Source organism: Phoca vitulina, unplaced genomic scaffold (assembly GCF_004348235.1).
Source record: "Phoca vitulina isolate PV1807 unplaced genomic scaffold, GSC_HSeal_1.0 scaffold4, whole genome shotgun sequence".
In the NCBI taxonomy this organism is placed as follows: Eukaryota; Metazoa; Chordata; class Mammalia; order Carnivora; family Phocidae; genus Phoca; species Phoca vitulina.
The window spans coordinates 45,985,519-46,002,274 of NW_022589707.1; the positions used below are offsets into that span (position 1 = coordinate 45,985,519).

The following is a 16,756-nucleotide window of genomic DNA, read 5'->3' on the forward strand; positions in this document are numbered from 1 at the left end:
GATTTCTAATGGCAGCTTGGCGGCTCTGCCTTCCTCCCACTTTGCAGCAATGATACTACACTGCCCTAGACAAATGTTATTTTAAACATACTGGCTATCAGCTGATTACAGACAAAGGAAAAATGACCAACACCACTCACATCAATTAATTAAAATGCAAAGCTTTAAGAGCTACCTATCCTGGATGCTATTAAAAATTAACGCTGGTAGTCACTAAACTCAGGTTATTTCTTTAATATAATCACTCTATCAGTGGAAGAACCTATAGCCTATGTGAAAAAAAGAAAAAAAAGAAAGAAATCAGGAGGGTTTCACTAGTCTTGAAGACAATACACTCAAAGAATGCTGTTGAAGTCCTTCTATCTAGTTGGATGGCCATTTAAAATCTGATTTCCGGGGCACCTGGGTGGCTCAGATGGTTGAGCGTCTGCCTTCGGCTCAGGTCATGATCCCAGGGTCCTGAGATTGAGCCCCGCATCGGGCTCCTGGCTCAGCGGGGGAGTCTGCTTCTCCCTCTCCCTCTGCCTCTCCCCCTGCTCATGCTCTTTCTCTGTGTATCTGTGTCTCAAATGAATAAATAAAATCTTTTAAAAAAAATAAAATCTGATTTCCAGGTTAAGTATGTGGAGGCCTTAATATTGGATTTAAATAAAACTGCAATAAATGTCTGTGGATTGACTGAAGGACAGCTCACTAACTCACCGTTTTGATGCATGCTAAAATTAGTACCACATTCTAAGAACATGCAAATTAATAGGTACTGAAAAAAATCAGCAATCTGATAGTCCAAGCAAAGAACCCCCCTGTGGAATTTAGCTCTACTTGTGAAAGAAGAGAGACAGAGCACAGAAAGCAAAAATGATGTATGTCATAAGAGACTGGAATGCCCGTTCCCTGCAAGCCACCATAATAACCATAATAACCACCAACACGGAGGTTGTGAAATTAGCAAGTGAGAATGGTTATCAAAGCTATTTTAAGATTGTCTCTTTGCTTTGCTTGATAAAGATCACCCCAAGTAGCCATACAAACACTAAGGAACTTCACAACTCTTTAGCCCTCGTTAGAGGATTCATTACCCTCCCTCCTCAGCTACCAGCCATATATCCATTAATTTTGAAGAGAAATTTCTCATTTGCCTTTCCTCCATCTTTGTTGTCTTTGGATAGTAAATGATAAACAATAAAGTGCACCCACCTCATTCTCCAAAACAGCTTTGAAATTTGAAGATTTACTAAACACAGCCTTATTGGCTATTGAAATCGTCAATAATTTCACTATACCACCCACGCAACATAAATCATTACTGACATTGGCTAACAAGGGTTTAAGAGTTGGAACATGTCCTGTAATAAATTTCTAGACAGTTAAAAATCACTATAATTTTATTCTAATGCATTATAGATTGCCTGTAATGTCATCCTGGCTGGGGTGACCCATTTCTAATTTTGAACAGCTGTTCAGCTCAGGAGTTAGTTAATGATTAAATATAAATTGCCTGATTTATTAGTCTGAATGGTTGAGACTATAGCTTCCAGGTCAATGCTATATAGACAAAATCATCAGTCTTGATGCTTTTCAGAAGTTAACTGTCTCCTGTTCTAGTCAGAAAGAATTTATTCTCAAAGGAAAAGGTCTGACGTTTTCAATTACTCCTTAAAAACGTGTGTATGTGTATACAAATATATATGTAATTTGTTTTTTGGCTAGTCAACATGCTTTCACCTTCTTTCCTCGTCTAAATCATCATGAGTAAGCCAAGCCCTTGGAAGACATTGCCGTGTGTCAGAGACACATGGTAGAGCCTGCTCTTTACACTTCATGGAAGTTTTGGACATCCCAAACCTACTACAAGGGAACAGTCAAGTGGTTAACACTTCAAACTACTTAAATCACATCCCCTTCGATGGGAACTCGTATAAACTCCACTAATGGCCACGGAATTTCTCAAGTGAGCTAAGAAGAAAGAGTCAGTCTTCAGAGGGCTACAGAATTTTTTTGTTTTTGAATCCAGGAGGCTCCCCAAACTCAACCACTCACTCATTCAACAAGTATCTATGGGTGCCTATGATGGGCCAAGGATTATCCTCTCTACTTGGGGATCAAGCGGTGCAGACAACAGATGTAGCTCCTGTTCCTGAGGAGCTTATATTCTAGTTAGGGGAGAAGACCTCCCCCAGAGTATACGCATTCACGTACGTACATACGTAAGTGTGTCATGTGGTGGTAGATGCTGTGAAGAAAACAAAGCCGACTAAGGGCAAAGAGAGCTACGGCGTGGGGGGTGTATGGGCAGAGTGAAACCACGTGATAAGGGGAACTTTCAGCAGCCGCCTGAAGAAAGTGAGGGAGCTAGTGATGTCATGATTTGGAAAAGTGTAAGCCATGTGAAGGAAAAAGGCAGAGGCCACAGGTATAAGAGTGACTGACAGTATGAGGAAGAGCATGGAGGCCAGCGAAGGCTGAGCTGGAGGGAAGGTGACAGACGTGGGGACAGAGAGGCATCTGGGAGCCAGATCATGCAGGCCAGCGAAAGCCTTTGGACTGTACCTTGATTTAGACAATTAATTATTGGAGACTTCTGGGAGAGGGAAGACATGAATGAACTTAATTTTTTAAATTACTCAGGTGCAACAAGGGGGGCAATACTCCAGAGCTGAGGAGTGGGTGGCCTGGACCAGTGTGGGGGAGAAGGCTGGGATGAGGAATGGACTTCAAAGGCAGAGGCAAAACAATATGCTAATGGACCGGGTATGGGTCATGAGAAAGAGCACGAACACTGAAGAGTGAGTCCACAGCTTTTGGCTGTAAACACTGGAAAAACAGACTTGTACTTACGAGATGGAATGCAACAAGTGGATTTTGCAGGACGGACCCCGAGTTTATGTACAATGAACCATGAGTGTCAGAGAGGGATTGAGTTCAAATTTGTAGTAAATTTTAACTAGATTTTTTTTTTTTTTTTGAAGTCGACTTTCAAGGTTAGGCTGTCGCCCAGCCCAACCCGTCCTGACACACATCCTCCCCTCCTTTGTTGCTAAGAGAAACCAGATTTTCAAGAGGGGTGATGTGTGCAGCCCCACGAGATGAACTGTGATTGGCTAATCCAAGGATGATAACCCCATCTGCCATCTTCCTGGCCTTCTTTGAAGCTAGATGGAGTCAATCGAGTTCTGGCTAAAGAAGGGTTAAGTGGCTGTCTGCTAGACAGGTTTCCAGGAAAACTTCAGATTTTCACGTAAAAGGAGAAGAAGCCAGCTGCTACAGATTATTTTCTCTCCCCTGGAATCTGGAGGTGTAGCAGCCGTCTGGGAGCAGGCTGCAGAATGCATGAGTGTGAAGGACCACGGGCTAAGTATGGAGAAGCAGAAGGGTACAAAGAGATTCGGTGTCTGACCACCAATTCCCCAAATCAACAATGATAACTGCAAAAAAAAAAAATTGCCCAGGTAGACGGTTATGTGAAAAATAAATTCCCATTTGCTCAAGCCACTGTAAATCAACTTTCCTATCACCTTCGGTTAAATGCATTTCGAATAGTTCAATTATATACTTCTGGTAGCACTTAAAAATAACAGCTTTACTGAGACTTAATTCACATATTGTGATATTCACCTTGTAAAGTACATCACTGAGTGGTTTTTAGCATATTCACAGACTTGTATGATCCTTCCCACTAATTTGAGCATGTTTCTATCACACAATGGACAAATTCTATACCTGTTAGCAGCTACTCCAGACTCTGCCCCCTTGTCCAGACCCTGGCAACTGCTAATCTGCTGTCTCTGTAGCCTTGCCCATTCTGGACATTTCGTATACATGGAATCATGCAACATGTGGTATTTTGTGTCTTTTTTCACTGATTTCCATTTATTTTATATTTTCAAGGTTCCTCCATGTTGTAATATGTACCAAGACTTCAATCCTTTTTATGGTCAAATAATAATCTATTGTATGAATATATTATACATTGGAGAGCAAATAAAACCTGGGACTTCCTGAGGACAAAGGCTGCATGTTCTTCTAACGCTTGTGTTCAAACAGGAGGAATTTATTAAGAATTGTTTTGAAAGCATTTATTTAATAGGGGCGCCTGGGTGGCTCAGTCGGTTGAGTGTCTCTTGATTTTGGCTCAGGTCATGATCTCAGAGTTGTGAGATCGAGCCCCGTGTCCTACACGTGCTGGGCACGGAGCCTGCTGGTCTCTCTCCTTCTCCCTCTGCCCTCCCCCGCTACACCCTCTAAAATAATAAAAATCTTTAAAGAAATCTTTATTTAATAGAATAACCATTAACATTAGCATGTCAGTCACTTGTCAAAAGATGTCACAGGAAGAACAAACCAGCCAACCAAGCAGGCTTAGCTTTAAAAAATGTTCTGATGGTACAACTCAGTGGCAAATGTATATTAAAAGGATCAGACAACAGTTCAACCCCACAGTTATCCAACACCTGTCCTCAGTTTCTAACATAGCCTAGAAAGCCCCTGAATTCATGGCTCTATATAAAAAATGCAAAGAATCCATCACTTCTTCCTTTCAGCCAGTTGCAACTACAGTGTGAAGGCTGATTATTTCCTTTCACTATTGATTCCCCGTCTCTTTAGTTATTATCGACAGCAAATAAGATAAAATCCAAAAAAAAAAAAAAAGGTGATCTGAATCTTTTAGTTAGAATTTTGGAAGAAAAGGTCAACTTGCCTCAAGTTCCTTGACAAGCCTATTGGCTAGTTCAATAGTTTTGTTGGTTTGGTTCACCTCTTCTTGACATTGGACTTTCTTGGCTATTGCTTTTTCAAATGAAGCTGTGAGTCTGCTCAGATGTCGATCCAGATCCTAGGTAAGAGTGAAAATTAGCTTGTGAGCCATTGTTAGGTAAAATGGAAATAGTACAATCACCTTAAAGCATCTATTACCTTCAGGTCAATCAAACCGACCTCCCTGCCTCCTTCACCTTTGCCCCTGGTAAGCATACATATTTCACCTGCCTTCTGCACTAAGCAGAGTGTACACAGCCCCGGGGTGGGGGTGGGGGCAGTGGACGAGCCCTCCAGACTCTCACACACCCTGGGTACACTGTCCCCTCTCCCTTGTACCCAAGCCTCATCCTCTGGTACCATCTTTATTCATAATAATGGTCATCTTTTGGTTCTCCACCTCCTGACTCTTTTCTTATTTCTCAATGACCCGTAACTCAGGCAATGAAGAGTGGTGTTGATGACTGAGCCCCTCCAGACCTCAGCAACCTGACCCAGCCTGGGCCAGATTGTATCTTCTGGAAACGGGCCATTGAAACTCAGAGGTATGTCACTGCTTTCAGCATCAAAAGACCGGGAAAGAGGTGTACATTTTGGAAGGCTTCATATGGAGAGGGACCATGTTCAGGGGCACAGGAAAGCAGGGGAAAACCACGCTGGAGAAAGAGAAAGAAAGGGCAGCAAGAGGAGAAGTCACAAGGCTCTGGAGAGACACTAACAGACATTCACGGCAGCTTCCTGTTTCCTGGATCTCTTTCCTCCTGAGACCAAGTCACACTTCTTTCCCTCAGAGCTCTGTCACTCATCCTCAACTCCTTTTTGGCTTAAGGTTTTCTAAGTAGATTTCTGTTACTGATAGCCAAAAAACAAACAAACAAACAAAAAACCAAAAACCAAACAAACAAAACCCTTAACTAAGATAACAGTATTAGGGAGACTCCTTACTACAGCATCTTGCTATCTGCCAAATTCTAACAATCCTAAATAAGATTTATAACACTGCTTTTGTGAGTGCCAAGTTCTAAGAGACTTTAATAAGCAAACCTGTAGAACATACACTATTCATCATTTAGAGATTGCTTATATTTGCCAATAACCCAATTATCGTATCATAGTCATTAAAGCAGCACCTCTAAAAGAAAAAGATGTACAGGTCCTACTTAAGATTAAGATGCAAAATAAGATCAAATATATGAGAATGGGAGAAGATCATCACACATCACCAGTTCGAAATCAGATTAAAATAAATAATATTTAAGTGTCTGTTTTAGGTCATTCAAAGTACTCGTGGTTCTATAAAATAGAGGAGCATATGTGAACTGTGGCATCCAACAGCCGCGTTCATATTGAGACTCCGCTACCAGCGAAGGGGCATCAAGGCGGACTGCTTACTTGACCTCTCTGTGCCTCGGTTTCATCATCTGCAAAATCGAAATAATGTTACCCAATTCATAGGGCTGACCTAAATACACACAGAACTAAGGTATAAAATGGTTTATATTCATTCCCTGCATCAAGTTGGGAAGAGGAGCTGGATGTTGGGAGACCACAGTCTCTTGCACTGGTTTCTGGGTCTCTTGGGAAGAAGCACGGAGAGCTTTTGTTCTGGATGCTCTTTCCTAAGATATCTGCATAGCAACTCAGGAAGACAGAGGCAGTGTTCCTCTCTGAGCAGAAGACAGAATGGTGTCCTGGGAAGAAGAATAATGACAGGTTTCTCTCCGGGGGAAAGGCTGAGCAAGGTCAGTTGCTGTGCTCTCTGTACTGGGGGCTCGTGCACCCGGCATGTCTCAGCTGCGACACTAACGGGGGAGGACAGCATCAGCTCATCCCCAGTGCGTCAGTCCCACGGGGACTGGGGGCCCAGAGAAGCGATGCACGACATCCGTGCTGTTGGCTGCGCTGTGCATCACGGGGTCCCCTGGCCTCTCACCCCCAAGGGTCAGGTCTTCCGCCCACCTCCGTAAAACTAAGGCAGGCTAACTTGTTAGCTTGCAAGTAGCGTCAAATCTTGGTTCCTTCACAGTTCTTGACAGGCCCCGGCCTCTCAGGTTCCAGAAGTAAATGGAGTGAGAAAGGAAGGCACACAGCCCAAGGGACCCAGCCCACCAACTACCCTAAAACCAGGGCTTGGCACACTTGAGTGTGTATCAGAACCACCTGGGGAGCTTGATAAAACCCAGATCCAGGGGTCCCCCACCACAATGTCTCATTCCGTCGGTCTGGGGTGGGGTCTGAGAATCTGTACTTCTTCTTTTTTTTTTTTTTTTAAAGATTTTATTTATTTATTTAAAAGAGAGAGAATGAGAGACAGAGAGCATGAGAGGGAGGAGGGTCAGAGGGAGAAGCAGACTCCCTGCCGAGCAGGGAGCCCGATGCGGGACTCGATCCCGGGACTCCAGGATCATGACCTGAGCTGAAGGCAGTCGCTTAACCAACTGAGCCACCCAGGCGCCCTGAGAATCTGTACTTCTAACGAGTCCCCCGGGGACCCTGCTGCTGCTGCTGGTCTAGGGAACACACCTGGAGAACCAGGGTCCCAACGAGAATGACTTCAGGTTTTCTTTATGGCCACCTTCAGCTCCTGTAGATTTGAGAGACGCGCAACCTTTCTTCCACTCCAACTCAGCCAGTTCTTTTCCACTCAACCGTCACTAAAAGGCCACCTTTTAGTCTTACACTAGAGATCAAGAGTGAAAGGAACAAAAACACACAGGCCGGCACTGGTATGGATGAAGGGCCATCACGGCTCAGAGCCGGCATCAGACACACCCCTCCTGTGCGAGGCAGGAAAGCAACAGGAGATGTAAAATCAGGAGGAAAACCCAGGAGGGAGGAAAACTCAAGAGGCTGCAGGAAACGAAGGCAAAGCTAGCAAAAACTGTAATTTCACTTGGGCTCCAACATTCATCTAACCTGTGCCAACAGACAGCAACGACGCAGAGGTACTTTGTCCTTGCCGCCACCAGCATGGCGCCTTCACAGCGAACAGAACCTTGGTGGGAACGGCAGAGACTCTGTTGCATTAGTAACTACTCTTCGGAAATCCATTTGTGGTAGGGGGATAGAGGGGACCCATTCTTCATCAAGACATTTCAATTATTACTCTGTCTTCTTTTCTCTGTGTCTGCAAACTTAGCTCTGAGGCTTACTGATAACGTGAACCTCTGCTTACACTGTGGGTCTCTGAAAACAACCGACATGAACAATTCTATTCAGCTAGTTGCAGGCTGTGTCCAATGGATTACTAATTTTACAACCACAGAAATGCTTATGTTTAGGGTCACATGTAGCTGGCACCCTCATCCCTTTTTCTATAACTTAAATTCATTAAATTGCTTACAATGGACATGAAGCCATTCACAGTAGATGGCAACTTTTTTAAGAGGCTTTGGTCAAGTTGACAGAGTTTTGAGCAGTGAAGGTAATTTTTCTAAAATGAGTATGCTTGCTCTACGTTTATCTAAATCAACAGTTTGCCTGTTTTTCTTTCAATAGTCACCAGGTATTTATTGAAGAGCATGTACGGTGCTGTAATAGGAAATGTGTGTGGATGCTGAAATGTTCCATACCTTAAGAAAACTTTTGGGGTTATTAACCATCTTATCAAAATAGCTATCAGAAAGAAGACATCTTTTCATGACTGAAGAGTAAAATGGCCCCTGTCTCTAGAGTGCATGAACTCTCGTCAGTCATCTTTATTCTTGTGCTCATGGTTCAAATTCTAGAGGATGAGGCCAAAAGTGGCAAAGTGTGGATCATATACCCAGCCCTCAGCTGGAGAAGGCAAAGGCATGTCTGGGAAAAGCCCTGAGTATATCCAATGAGGAGGGATCATTTCCCCAAGATACATCAGGCTGTCATCACCCCGAGAAGGTAGACTGGATCCTTGGGAGCCACAAATCACAAACGCCCACCTTGAAAGGCAGCTGTTACAATACTGTGTTACAGAAACAGAACTGAAGCTCACTTAGGCATTCCCTAAGTTGCCAGAGACGGACAGCCTCAGCACTCTGACTGTGCTCCTCCGGGCCAGGCACAGTGGGCTCAATATCCTTCTTCTGGTTCGTGCCCCCTCCCCACCTGCCATCAGCCAGCCTGGCCTCCACTTCGCTCTCTCCATCACAGCTGCCCCTGCCTTAGTGGAGGCCCTACAGGGACCCACCGCAGGGCTTCGGACTTGTCTGCCTGCATCGGGACGCTTCCCTCCCTCCTGCCTCTACTCAGTTATTTAAAAGGTAGTTTAATCACACCATTAGCCTATTAAAATCTTTCAAAATTTCCATTTTCACTCGTCAGATAAAATTTAAATTCTGTAGCATAAAAGTCAAAGAAGGTCTTTGCTCACCTTTGCCAGTTCATTCCTTGTCACTCTGTGCTACTCCTGACCTTCCCCTGAATGCTCATCTTCCTTAGGGCTCTGGCCCGTTGAGTTTCCTCAAGTGCACCAACTGCTTCTTCCGTCTTTGTCTTTAGTCTTTGCTAGGAATACCTTTCCCAACTTACTTATCCCCGGGATTCCTAGGAAACTTTGGAAGCCCATGTCAAGTACAGCTTCCTTATGAAATGTTCTCTAATTTCTCCAGGAAGAATCCTTTTTTGTTGCCCCCTCACAGATATACATAGTCACAAATGTACTTATAACCCTGGGCTGGAACGACTGGATAGATACATAGTTGTAAAAATAGTAACAATGACAGTATTTGTAGCTGATATTCTCTAAGCACTTACCATGTGCCCAGTTCCATGCTAAATTCTTTTTTTTTTTTTTTAAGATTTTATTTATTTATTTGACAGATTGAGAGAGACAGAGAGAGCACAAGCAGAGGGAGCAGCAGAGGGAGAGGGAGACGCAGGCTCCCGGCTGAGCAGGGAGCCCGATGCGGGGCTTGATCCCAGGACCCTGAGACCATGACCTGAGCTGAAGGCAGATGCTTAACCGACTGAGCCACCCAAGCACCCCTCCCTGCTAAATTCTTAATATTAATTACTCTCATTTAATCCTTATAACCCTATCTAAGAAGTGTACGCTATTACAATGCCTACTACACAGATGAGCAAACAGAGGCTCAGAGAGGGGAACTAACTCATGCAGGGTGAAATCGTACATGATGCAGCCAGGATATCAATCCACGCAGTCTGGCTCCAGAATCCTTGCCTTTAATCACCACGTGCTATGCTTCTCCTTCTACTACCAGACCAGGAAAGACTTTTAAGTGCAGAAACCATCAACGTTTCTACTTTTTCAGGTCAGAGTCTGGCATACAGCGGACAAGAGATATCTACTGAACGAGTACGTCAATGAGTGTATCGATGAAAGCTCAAGCTCCTCTCTGCTTGCTTGGACTCAGACGTGACCCTGTCTAAGGGGGGAGGTACCATCTTTAGTGTTACATTTGGCACTCACCTCAAGCTTCTTCCTGATAGCCTCGAGTTTTTCAGTAGCTGCAGCCAGTTCCAAGTTGGCTTGGGCTAACGCTTGCCGTTTGGGCTCCACGTCACAGTACACCTGCAAATCCATATGGGGTTTAACTCATGGGGTAATGAGAGGCAAAGAGGACACATAATCATTCAATCCTACATCTGAGGGAAGCTTTGTCATTAAGATTTCTATCTCACCCGGCAATTTGGGTTTTATTTCTTAGCAATGGCACTACCCAATGGCAGAGCCAAAATTTACACAGCCTTCCAAGTTCTGTCTGGTTGTTCACGATTGAGTCATTGATTCCGGACATGAGAGTTATAAATCCTTGCATAAAGTGCTATAGACATCAAACAACATTAAGATGCTAAAGTAAGTCTGTCCTAAAATTTGGAGATAAACTTCCTATCATTAGAAACTGCAGTGGGCAGGAACTACATAGCTCAAGTGGGGACCAAGTCTTGACTTTAAAGCAAAACTAAGTGTGGAGAAATTCTCTGAACCCAGAAAGGACCGTAGGAGATAGCCTCACAGTATTAACCGTGTTTGCACTTTCCAAACTCCTGCCAACTTTCAGGGTATGTTATCTGAACGGGTGGTTTGAGAATGTGGGGCACCCACTTTCTTCCCTGTTGGCGAGAGAGGAAGGAAAGGACATTTTCTCTTTTACAGCAAAACCACACAGAACACAGCCACTGTCTAGCTCCATGCTCATCTTTCTACCTACGGTGCAAAGAGAGCACAGGGGTCAGACATGTTCTCAGGGAGAGAGGCCATACGTCAACTACCACCTGTCCAAATGCTTGCTCTACACAGGCTTCCACTGAAGAGATAGATCCATAGGGTCCCACTCCCGTGGGGGCCCCAACATAAAGGCTACAACCTGGTTTTATGAAAATCACTTTGGGACTGCCAGTGATTATACTTGGTATTTCCTCAGTAATTCTATTTTTGAATATAACATATAACCTTCCAAGAAAAAAAAATGAGATGGATCTTCCAAGTTAAGGGCCATCCATTGTTCCCTTTTTACATCCAGCCATCTGCAAAGTGCTGGCAAGACAGGTGGCAGGCAGTGAGTACCTGATAAATAAATGACTAAACGAAATGATCACCTCTATGCTGCTTGAAAATACAAACCTTAGATTAGACTGTAATACGGTCAGAAGGGTATCTGTTGTTAAAATACTAAAGCAAAAAAAAAAAAAAAAAGCGGGGGGGGGACTATTTCCTCATCTCATTAAGTCTACAATAGATGGTGTCAATTTCTGCTTTGAGTCAATGCAAAATTAATATTTATTTATTTATTAAAATTTTAAAAAGATTTTATTTATTTGAGAGAGAGAGAGTGAGAGAGCGCACAGAGGGAGAGAGGGAGAAGCAGACTCCCCGCTGAGCAGGGAGCCCCATGCGGGGCTGGATCCCAGGACCTGGAGATCATGACCCAAGCCTAAGGCACACGCTTAACTGACTGAGCCACCCAGGTGCCCCGCAAAATTAGTATTTTAACGTAAAGAAATATAATTAATCTACCAGCAAGTTTTTATCTAATCAAATCAAATTAACTGCTATTTGATCTATAGGAGCTGGTCACTCTACCCTAAAAGATAGTTTCAAACATTTCAAATATCCTCCTGTGTAGAACTCTGTTTAGTCTGACACTTTCGGATCTCATTCTTAGAACTTCATCTTATTTAGGTAATTAAACTTCAAACTATTTTACTTTTTTTTGCCACTACAGAAATTAGTATCTTGATGGTCCTTGCGAGTAACAGCTATACCCAGAGGAGTAAGACTGATACCTCATAGAACTTCACGATGTTGATGACCCAGGCACACAGACCAGCTGCTGCAAAGGATTTGGTCCGAATCAGGCTTGGATTGAACTCCGGGTCTTTCAAATACTGCTCATTTACTACTTTTAGACAGTTCTCTGGAATGTGCTCTTTGTCATAGTTAATTAACGCTTGCAAAAAATCATCAACCTGTAAAGCAAAAAGGCTGATTGCAATGGGAACCCATTTTGGCTGCAGAGAAAATTCCAAGATCAAAAGTTAAAATCAGCTTTTAGGACTCACATTACAAAGGCAAAATTGGCAAGCTGCATTTATCCTACTGTTTGACTTGTTCAGTCTTTACGGTATGAAGTAAGAATTAGCAATGGACACTTTTAAAATCTCTTCTATCCCAGGGTAAAATATTCAGTCCCCACACAGGAGGCATTCACATTTTGAAGAAAAGACAGAAAAGAAAAGGAAAAACACCTACCAAAAAGCCCCTCTGCCTCACCTTCTTGTGCATTAGTAACATTTTTCCAGCATAAGAAATCCATGTAATTTTCTCCCTCCTACACTTAACCGCTTTCATCATTTTGCAAATAATTAGCAACCTTCTGAGTGCTGCTAGTGTTGACTTAGGTATGCTATAACACCAAGCTAACCTCCAACTTTGCAAACAAAAATTCTAAGTCTAGAGCACACGCGGCAGATTACACTCGATGAACGCAAAGACGATTTCCTTTGAACACCTTTTGCCATCAAGTAGGACCATGGTATGAGGAAGAACAACTGTGGGGATTTTCATCTTGCCAGGCTGTCTGATACCTTTCCCATGAAGACTTTAGCTGCTTTCCAACTCCGGTCTTTAGGCACTCTGCCCCGGGGAGCCAAGAGGACCATCACGGCCGCAGTAACATTGGTAACGGCATTCGGCGGGTTGGGAAAGACTTTCAGCTCAGTGAGATTGACCTGAAGAAAAGCACAGCCACACTGAAGGGCAGGCAGGTCTGGAGAAGAGCCGTGAAGTTAGCAAGCTGGTCATCAGGGGACTCCTCCCTCTTCTTGTCCCACCAGTCTTGGCTTGGCAGTTTTTGCTCCCCACAGTGACTCCATCTTGGGACCCCAGGAGGTTCAGTTCTCACCAGACACTTTCCTGATACTCTGGAAGCAGCACTGATCTTTTTCGCTTCCCCAAAATTCTCCATCTGATATACCAGTCCTGTGGAGCCTGGCCCACCAAACCCAGGGAATTTTATATACCAACTCTTTGTGTTCATGGGTTCTATCCTACCTATGTAATAGATGTGCATTTTAACCAGGCCCTCCCAGAAACATCATCCCTTGGTGGAGAGTCTCTTGGTTTTGTTTTTCTGCACAAGAAACCTCTTCGATTACTCTACGATGACTCAACTGGGAACATGCCCATGTAGGCTGAACCTATTCTCTGCATAACTCCCTAATCTCCTCTGGTCAAAATCTTGATTTACCCCACAGTTGGTATTAAGGTTTGTATGAACTACAAGTATTAAGGCAAATACTTTGAGGCAGGAATTACTACCTATGAGCAATATATGTAAGTTCATGATACAGGATTTACAAAACTACTTCCTGTGATTATTTCATGAGCTACCTAATATGCTCTTGCTTATAAAACCCTATCACATGTTCAACCTGGGTGCTTCTCCCTCTGTCCCTCCCCCCTGCTCATGCTCTTGTTTCTCACTTTCTCTCTCTCAAATAAATAAAATCTTTAAAAAAAAAAGGAAAGAAAAAGAAAAAGGACTTGAATTATTTCTTTGAAGGGCAGTTGGAGTCTGGATCCTTTACTCTTTGAGGTTGAATCTTAAGAACCTCAGGCCTGGTTATTCCCCGGGATACTCCCCAGAGGCCTAGTGGAACCCGAGTACAAAACTAGCTGCAGACTCCTAAAATACAGTGCCCACAATTCCGTTTTTCCTTACAATACCCTTCTGACTATCACACATTATTTTCTCTTAGGGGAATTTGAACGGTCAATGAGGTTTTGCTAATAAGCTGAAGCTAGGGAAAATGATGTGGGCCAAACCTAGGTATCTCTGTTCCTAGCGCATTGTTCTTTTCATGAGGATCTCTCATTAATGCCCCTTTTTATATCCCCAGGAAATAAAGAGTCCGCACTTAGTTCCTAAAGCAACACATAATACGAACAACCGGATTTGGGCCAAATCCAGCAGCTAACAATAGAGCTGCCTCTCATGAAAGTATAAATCCCACGGTATTGGGAGTATTCAAAAGGAGACTGCTTGTTGGGGTGTGGAAGGACAGACTCCCAGATGGGAAAGGAAGTCACACTATGAATGATGACCTCAAATGCTTGTTCCCACTTTAATATTTCATGTCTCTTTGGTTGCATGGAATCCACTCTGAGTTCACTTATTCAAACTCTGAGAACCTTTAAATACTATGTGGAGGAATCCCACGAGCCAGGTTCGTCTTTACCCTGTTGAGCGTGTTGAGAGCAGCTGTTGCGGCCACGAGCGCAGGCTCCGCCTTGAGTACGTCAACCTCACACTCTCTCTGTTTCTGGGACACTTCAGTCTGAATGGCCGTCACCTAATCAGAGAGGAAAGAACACAAACCCGCAAACACACATCGTCACCTTGGATATCGCTACTGAACAATGCAGGCCGACTCAGGTGCGCTGCTCAATCATTCTTTCATCTTTACTTTCAACAGGTGAGGGGTCTGTCCTAAGGATGAATTTCTCTCAGGCACCGTGTACACACAAAGCTTCATATATGCACAAAATACACTCACAAATCCCAACTCAAACGGACTCAAATATTGAAGTGCCCCAAGAAGGGCTTTGACTAATTCAATTATAAGGTGCTAATAATAAATTCAAGACTGAGTGATTCCTGTGTTCTTCCATTTTCTTTTTTTTTTTTTTTTTGTTAGTCATTTTTGGCTTTATTTTTGTGTTTTTAAAGTTTCTTTTTTTTTTTTTTAATTATTATGTTAGTCACAGTACTTCATTAGTTTTTGATGTAGTGTTCCATGATTCACTGTTTGCATATAACACCCAGTGCTCCATGCAATACATGCCCTCTTTAATACCCATCACCAGGCTAACCCATCCCTCCACCCCCCTCCCCTCTGAAACCCTCAGTACAATGGAGTATTACTCAGCCATCAGAAAGGATGAATACCCACCATTTGCATCATCATGGATGGAACTGGAGGGGATTATGCTAAGTGAAATAAGTCCATTTTCTTTTTGAGAGTGTCCAGGCTGGCTCAGTAACATAGATAGAAAATATTCTTGTTAGAAATCCCTATCTAATTTTTGTTTACATTTGCCCAAAAGCCACGTTGGCTATTCTTTAAGAATAGATGGGAAACTTTTTTTGTTCAACAGAATAGAAGATACTGCGCTTTCTGTGTATGCTTAACCACCAATCTAATTTTTATAAAGACTAATAACCGGTGTCTCTAAGGACCTGGTAAGAAACTAGCTAGGGTAGCCCAGTTCTGTCTTCGGCAACGCGCCAATCACACGGATGTGCATCCTACTGTCGAGGTCCAGTGGCTCCTCTCACACGCCAGACAGCGCACTGCATCCGCCTCCTGACGTGAGCATGTATGTTATGCCTATAGTAAAGCCATGCTGGTAAACCCGAACCAAGACCAAATGAGAAGCTTTGGAGTTTTTACCCTCCTCTTCCTCATAAGACACATATAAAATTCAAATGGCCAGGAAGAGTCAATTTTGATCCTCAGCAGAAACTGGAGGTCCAAAGCTGTGGCACTGGGCACTGGGACCCACCCACCAGGGGGCATGGCTTTCAGGGACGGTGACTGGGGCATGTAACGTGTGAACAAAAGTGCATTTCTTCAGATGTGTCTGGAATGAACAGGTTTAACTCTACCATAAATTTAACAGTGCTTACAACAAATTATGTTGTCTAGTACAGCTTTATTAGCGGTAACTACCATTATTCTGATTAACCATTATTTTGCTGTATACTGTAGCTTTTATGAACATAAGTGGTTCAGGGTAGAGATGTGATCTCCTGCCAATCCATACACAGCCACCGTTAACGTAAATAACCCTGCATGCTTACTGAGAACTACTCCAACCCCCTCGGAACTGCCAAGAATGGACCATGAAAATTCTAAGACTAGGACACTGTCAGTGTGCTAGTTTTATCTGCAGATGAAAGGGAGCGGAGAGGTGAGTGAGTGAGTTCGTACCTCAGGGTATGTACCTTCCATAAGGATACACTCAATCTAAAAATGCTGTTTGCTACCATTTATAATAGCATCATTTTAAATTGGTTTCAAGGTCACAGAGTTTTCGTACTAGAACAGTATTTCTTTTGAATGCTGTTTCGATGAGCCTGGGTGTTGCTATTCTTCTCCATCTGACTCCCTTACCGTTCATGGAGTATTATTCGTTTGGGTAATCTTTATAACCAGAGCAATCTTGAACATTAACAAAAACCCACAAATGAAAATGAAAAAAATACCCTGGGTTGGTCAACTTATTTCTCATTCCCAATTCCCTCTGCGCACTTTTGTTCACAGATCCTATGCCATAATCACCGTGGGGACTGCGCCCAGTGCCACGGTCAGGACACTCAAAGTTCTGCGGAGGACGAAAACTTAACTCCTCCTGGCCTATTCAAATTCTAAGGTACAATAATTTACATATTTCAGGTGCAATGATACTCGAGTGGGAAAAATGCTTTGTATCTTAGTGACCTGATCAGCCTCAGTGTGCAATTTCCTCTGCCCCATGGCTCCTGGGTAGTAGTCAGCA

The 16,756-nt window shown here is 43.4% G+C and overlaps 1 protein-coding gene across 1 annotated transcript in view; it reads right to left on the reverse strand.

Annotated features, from left to right (window-relative positions):
• Positions 1 to 16,756, reverse strand: part of DNAH11 (dynein axonemal heavy chain 11) — a 320,378-nt gene that overhangs the window by 79,460 nt on the left and 224,162 nt on the right. Inside the window, exons 57-61 of the mRNA XM_032401311.1 lie at positions 14,434 to 14,547; positions 12,781 to 12,924; positions 11,980 to 12,162; positions 10,163 to 10,264; positions 4,700 to 4,834 (exon numbers count right to left, since the gene is read on the reverse strand). Coding sequence (XP_032257202.1) covers positions 4,700 to 4,834; positions 10,163 to 10,264; positions 11,980 to 12,162; positions 12,781 to 12,924; positions 14,434 to 14,547 — 678 coding nt within the window. The remainder of the gene's footprint in view (positions 1 to 4,699; positions 4,835 to 10,162; positions 10,265 to 11,979; positions 12,163 to 12,780; positions 12,925 to 14,433; positions 14,548 to 16,756) is intronic.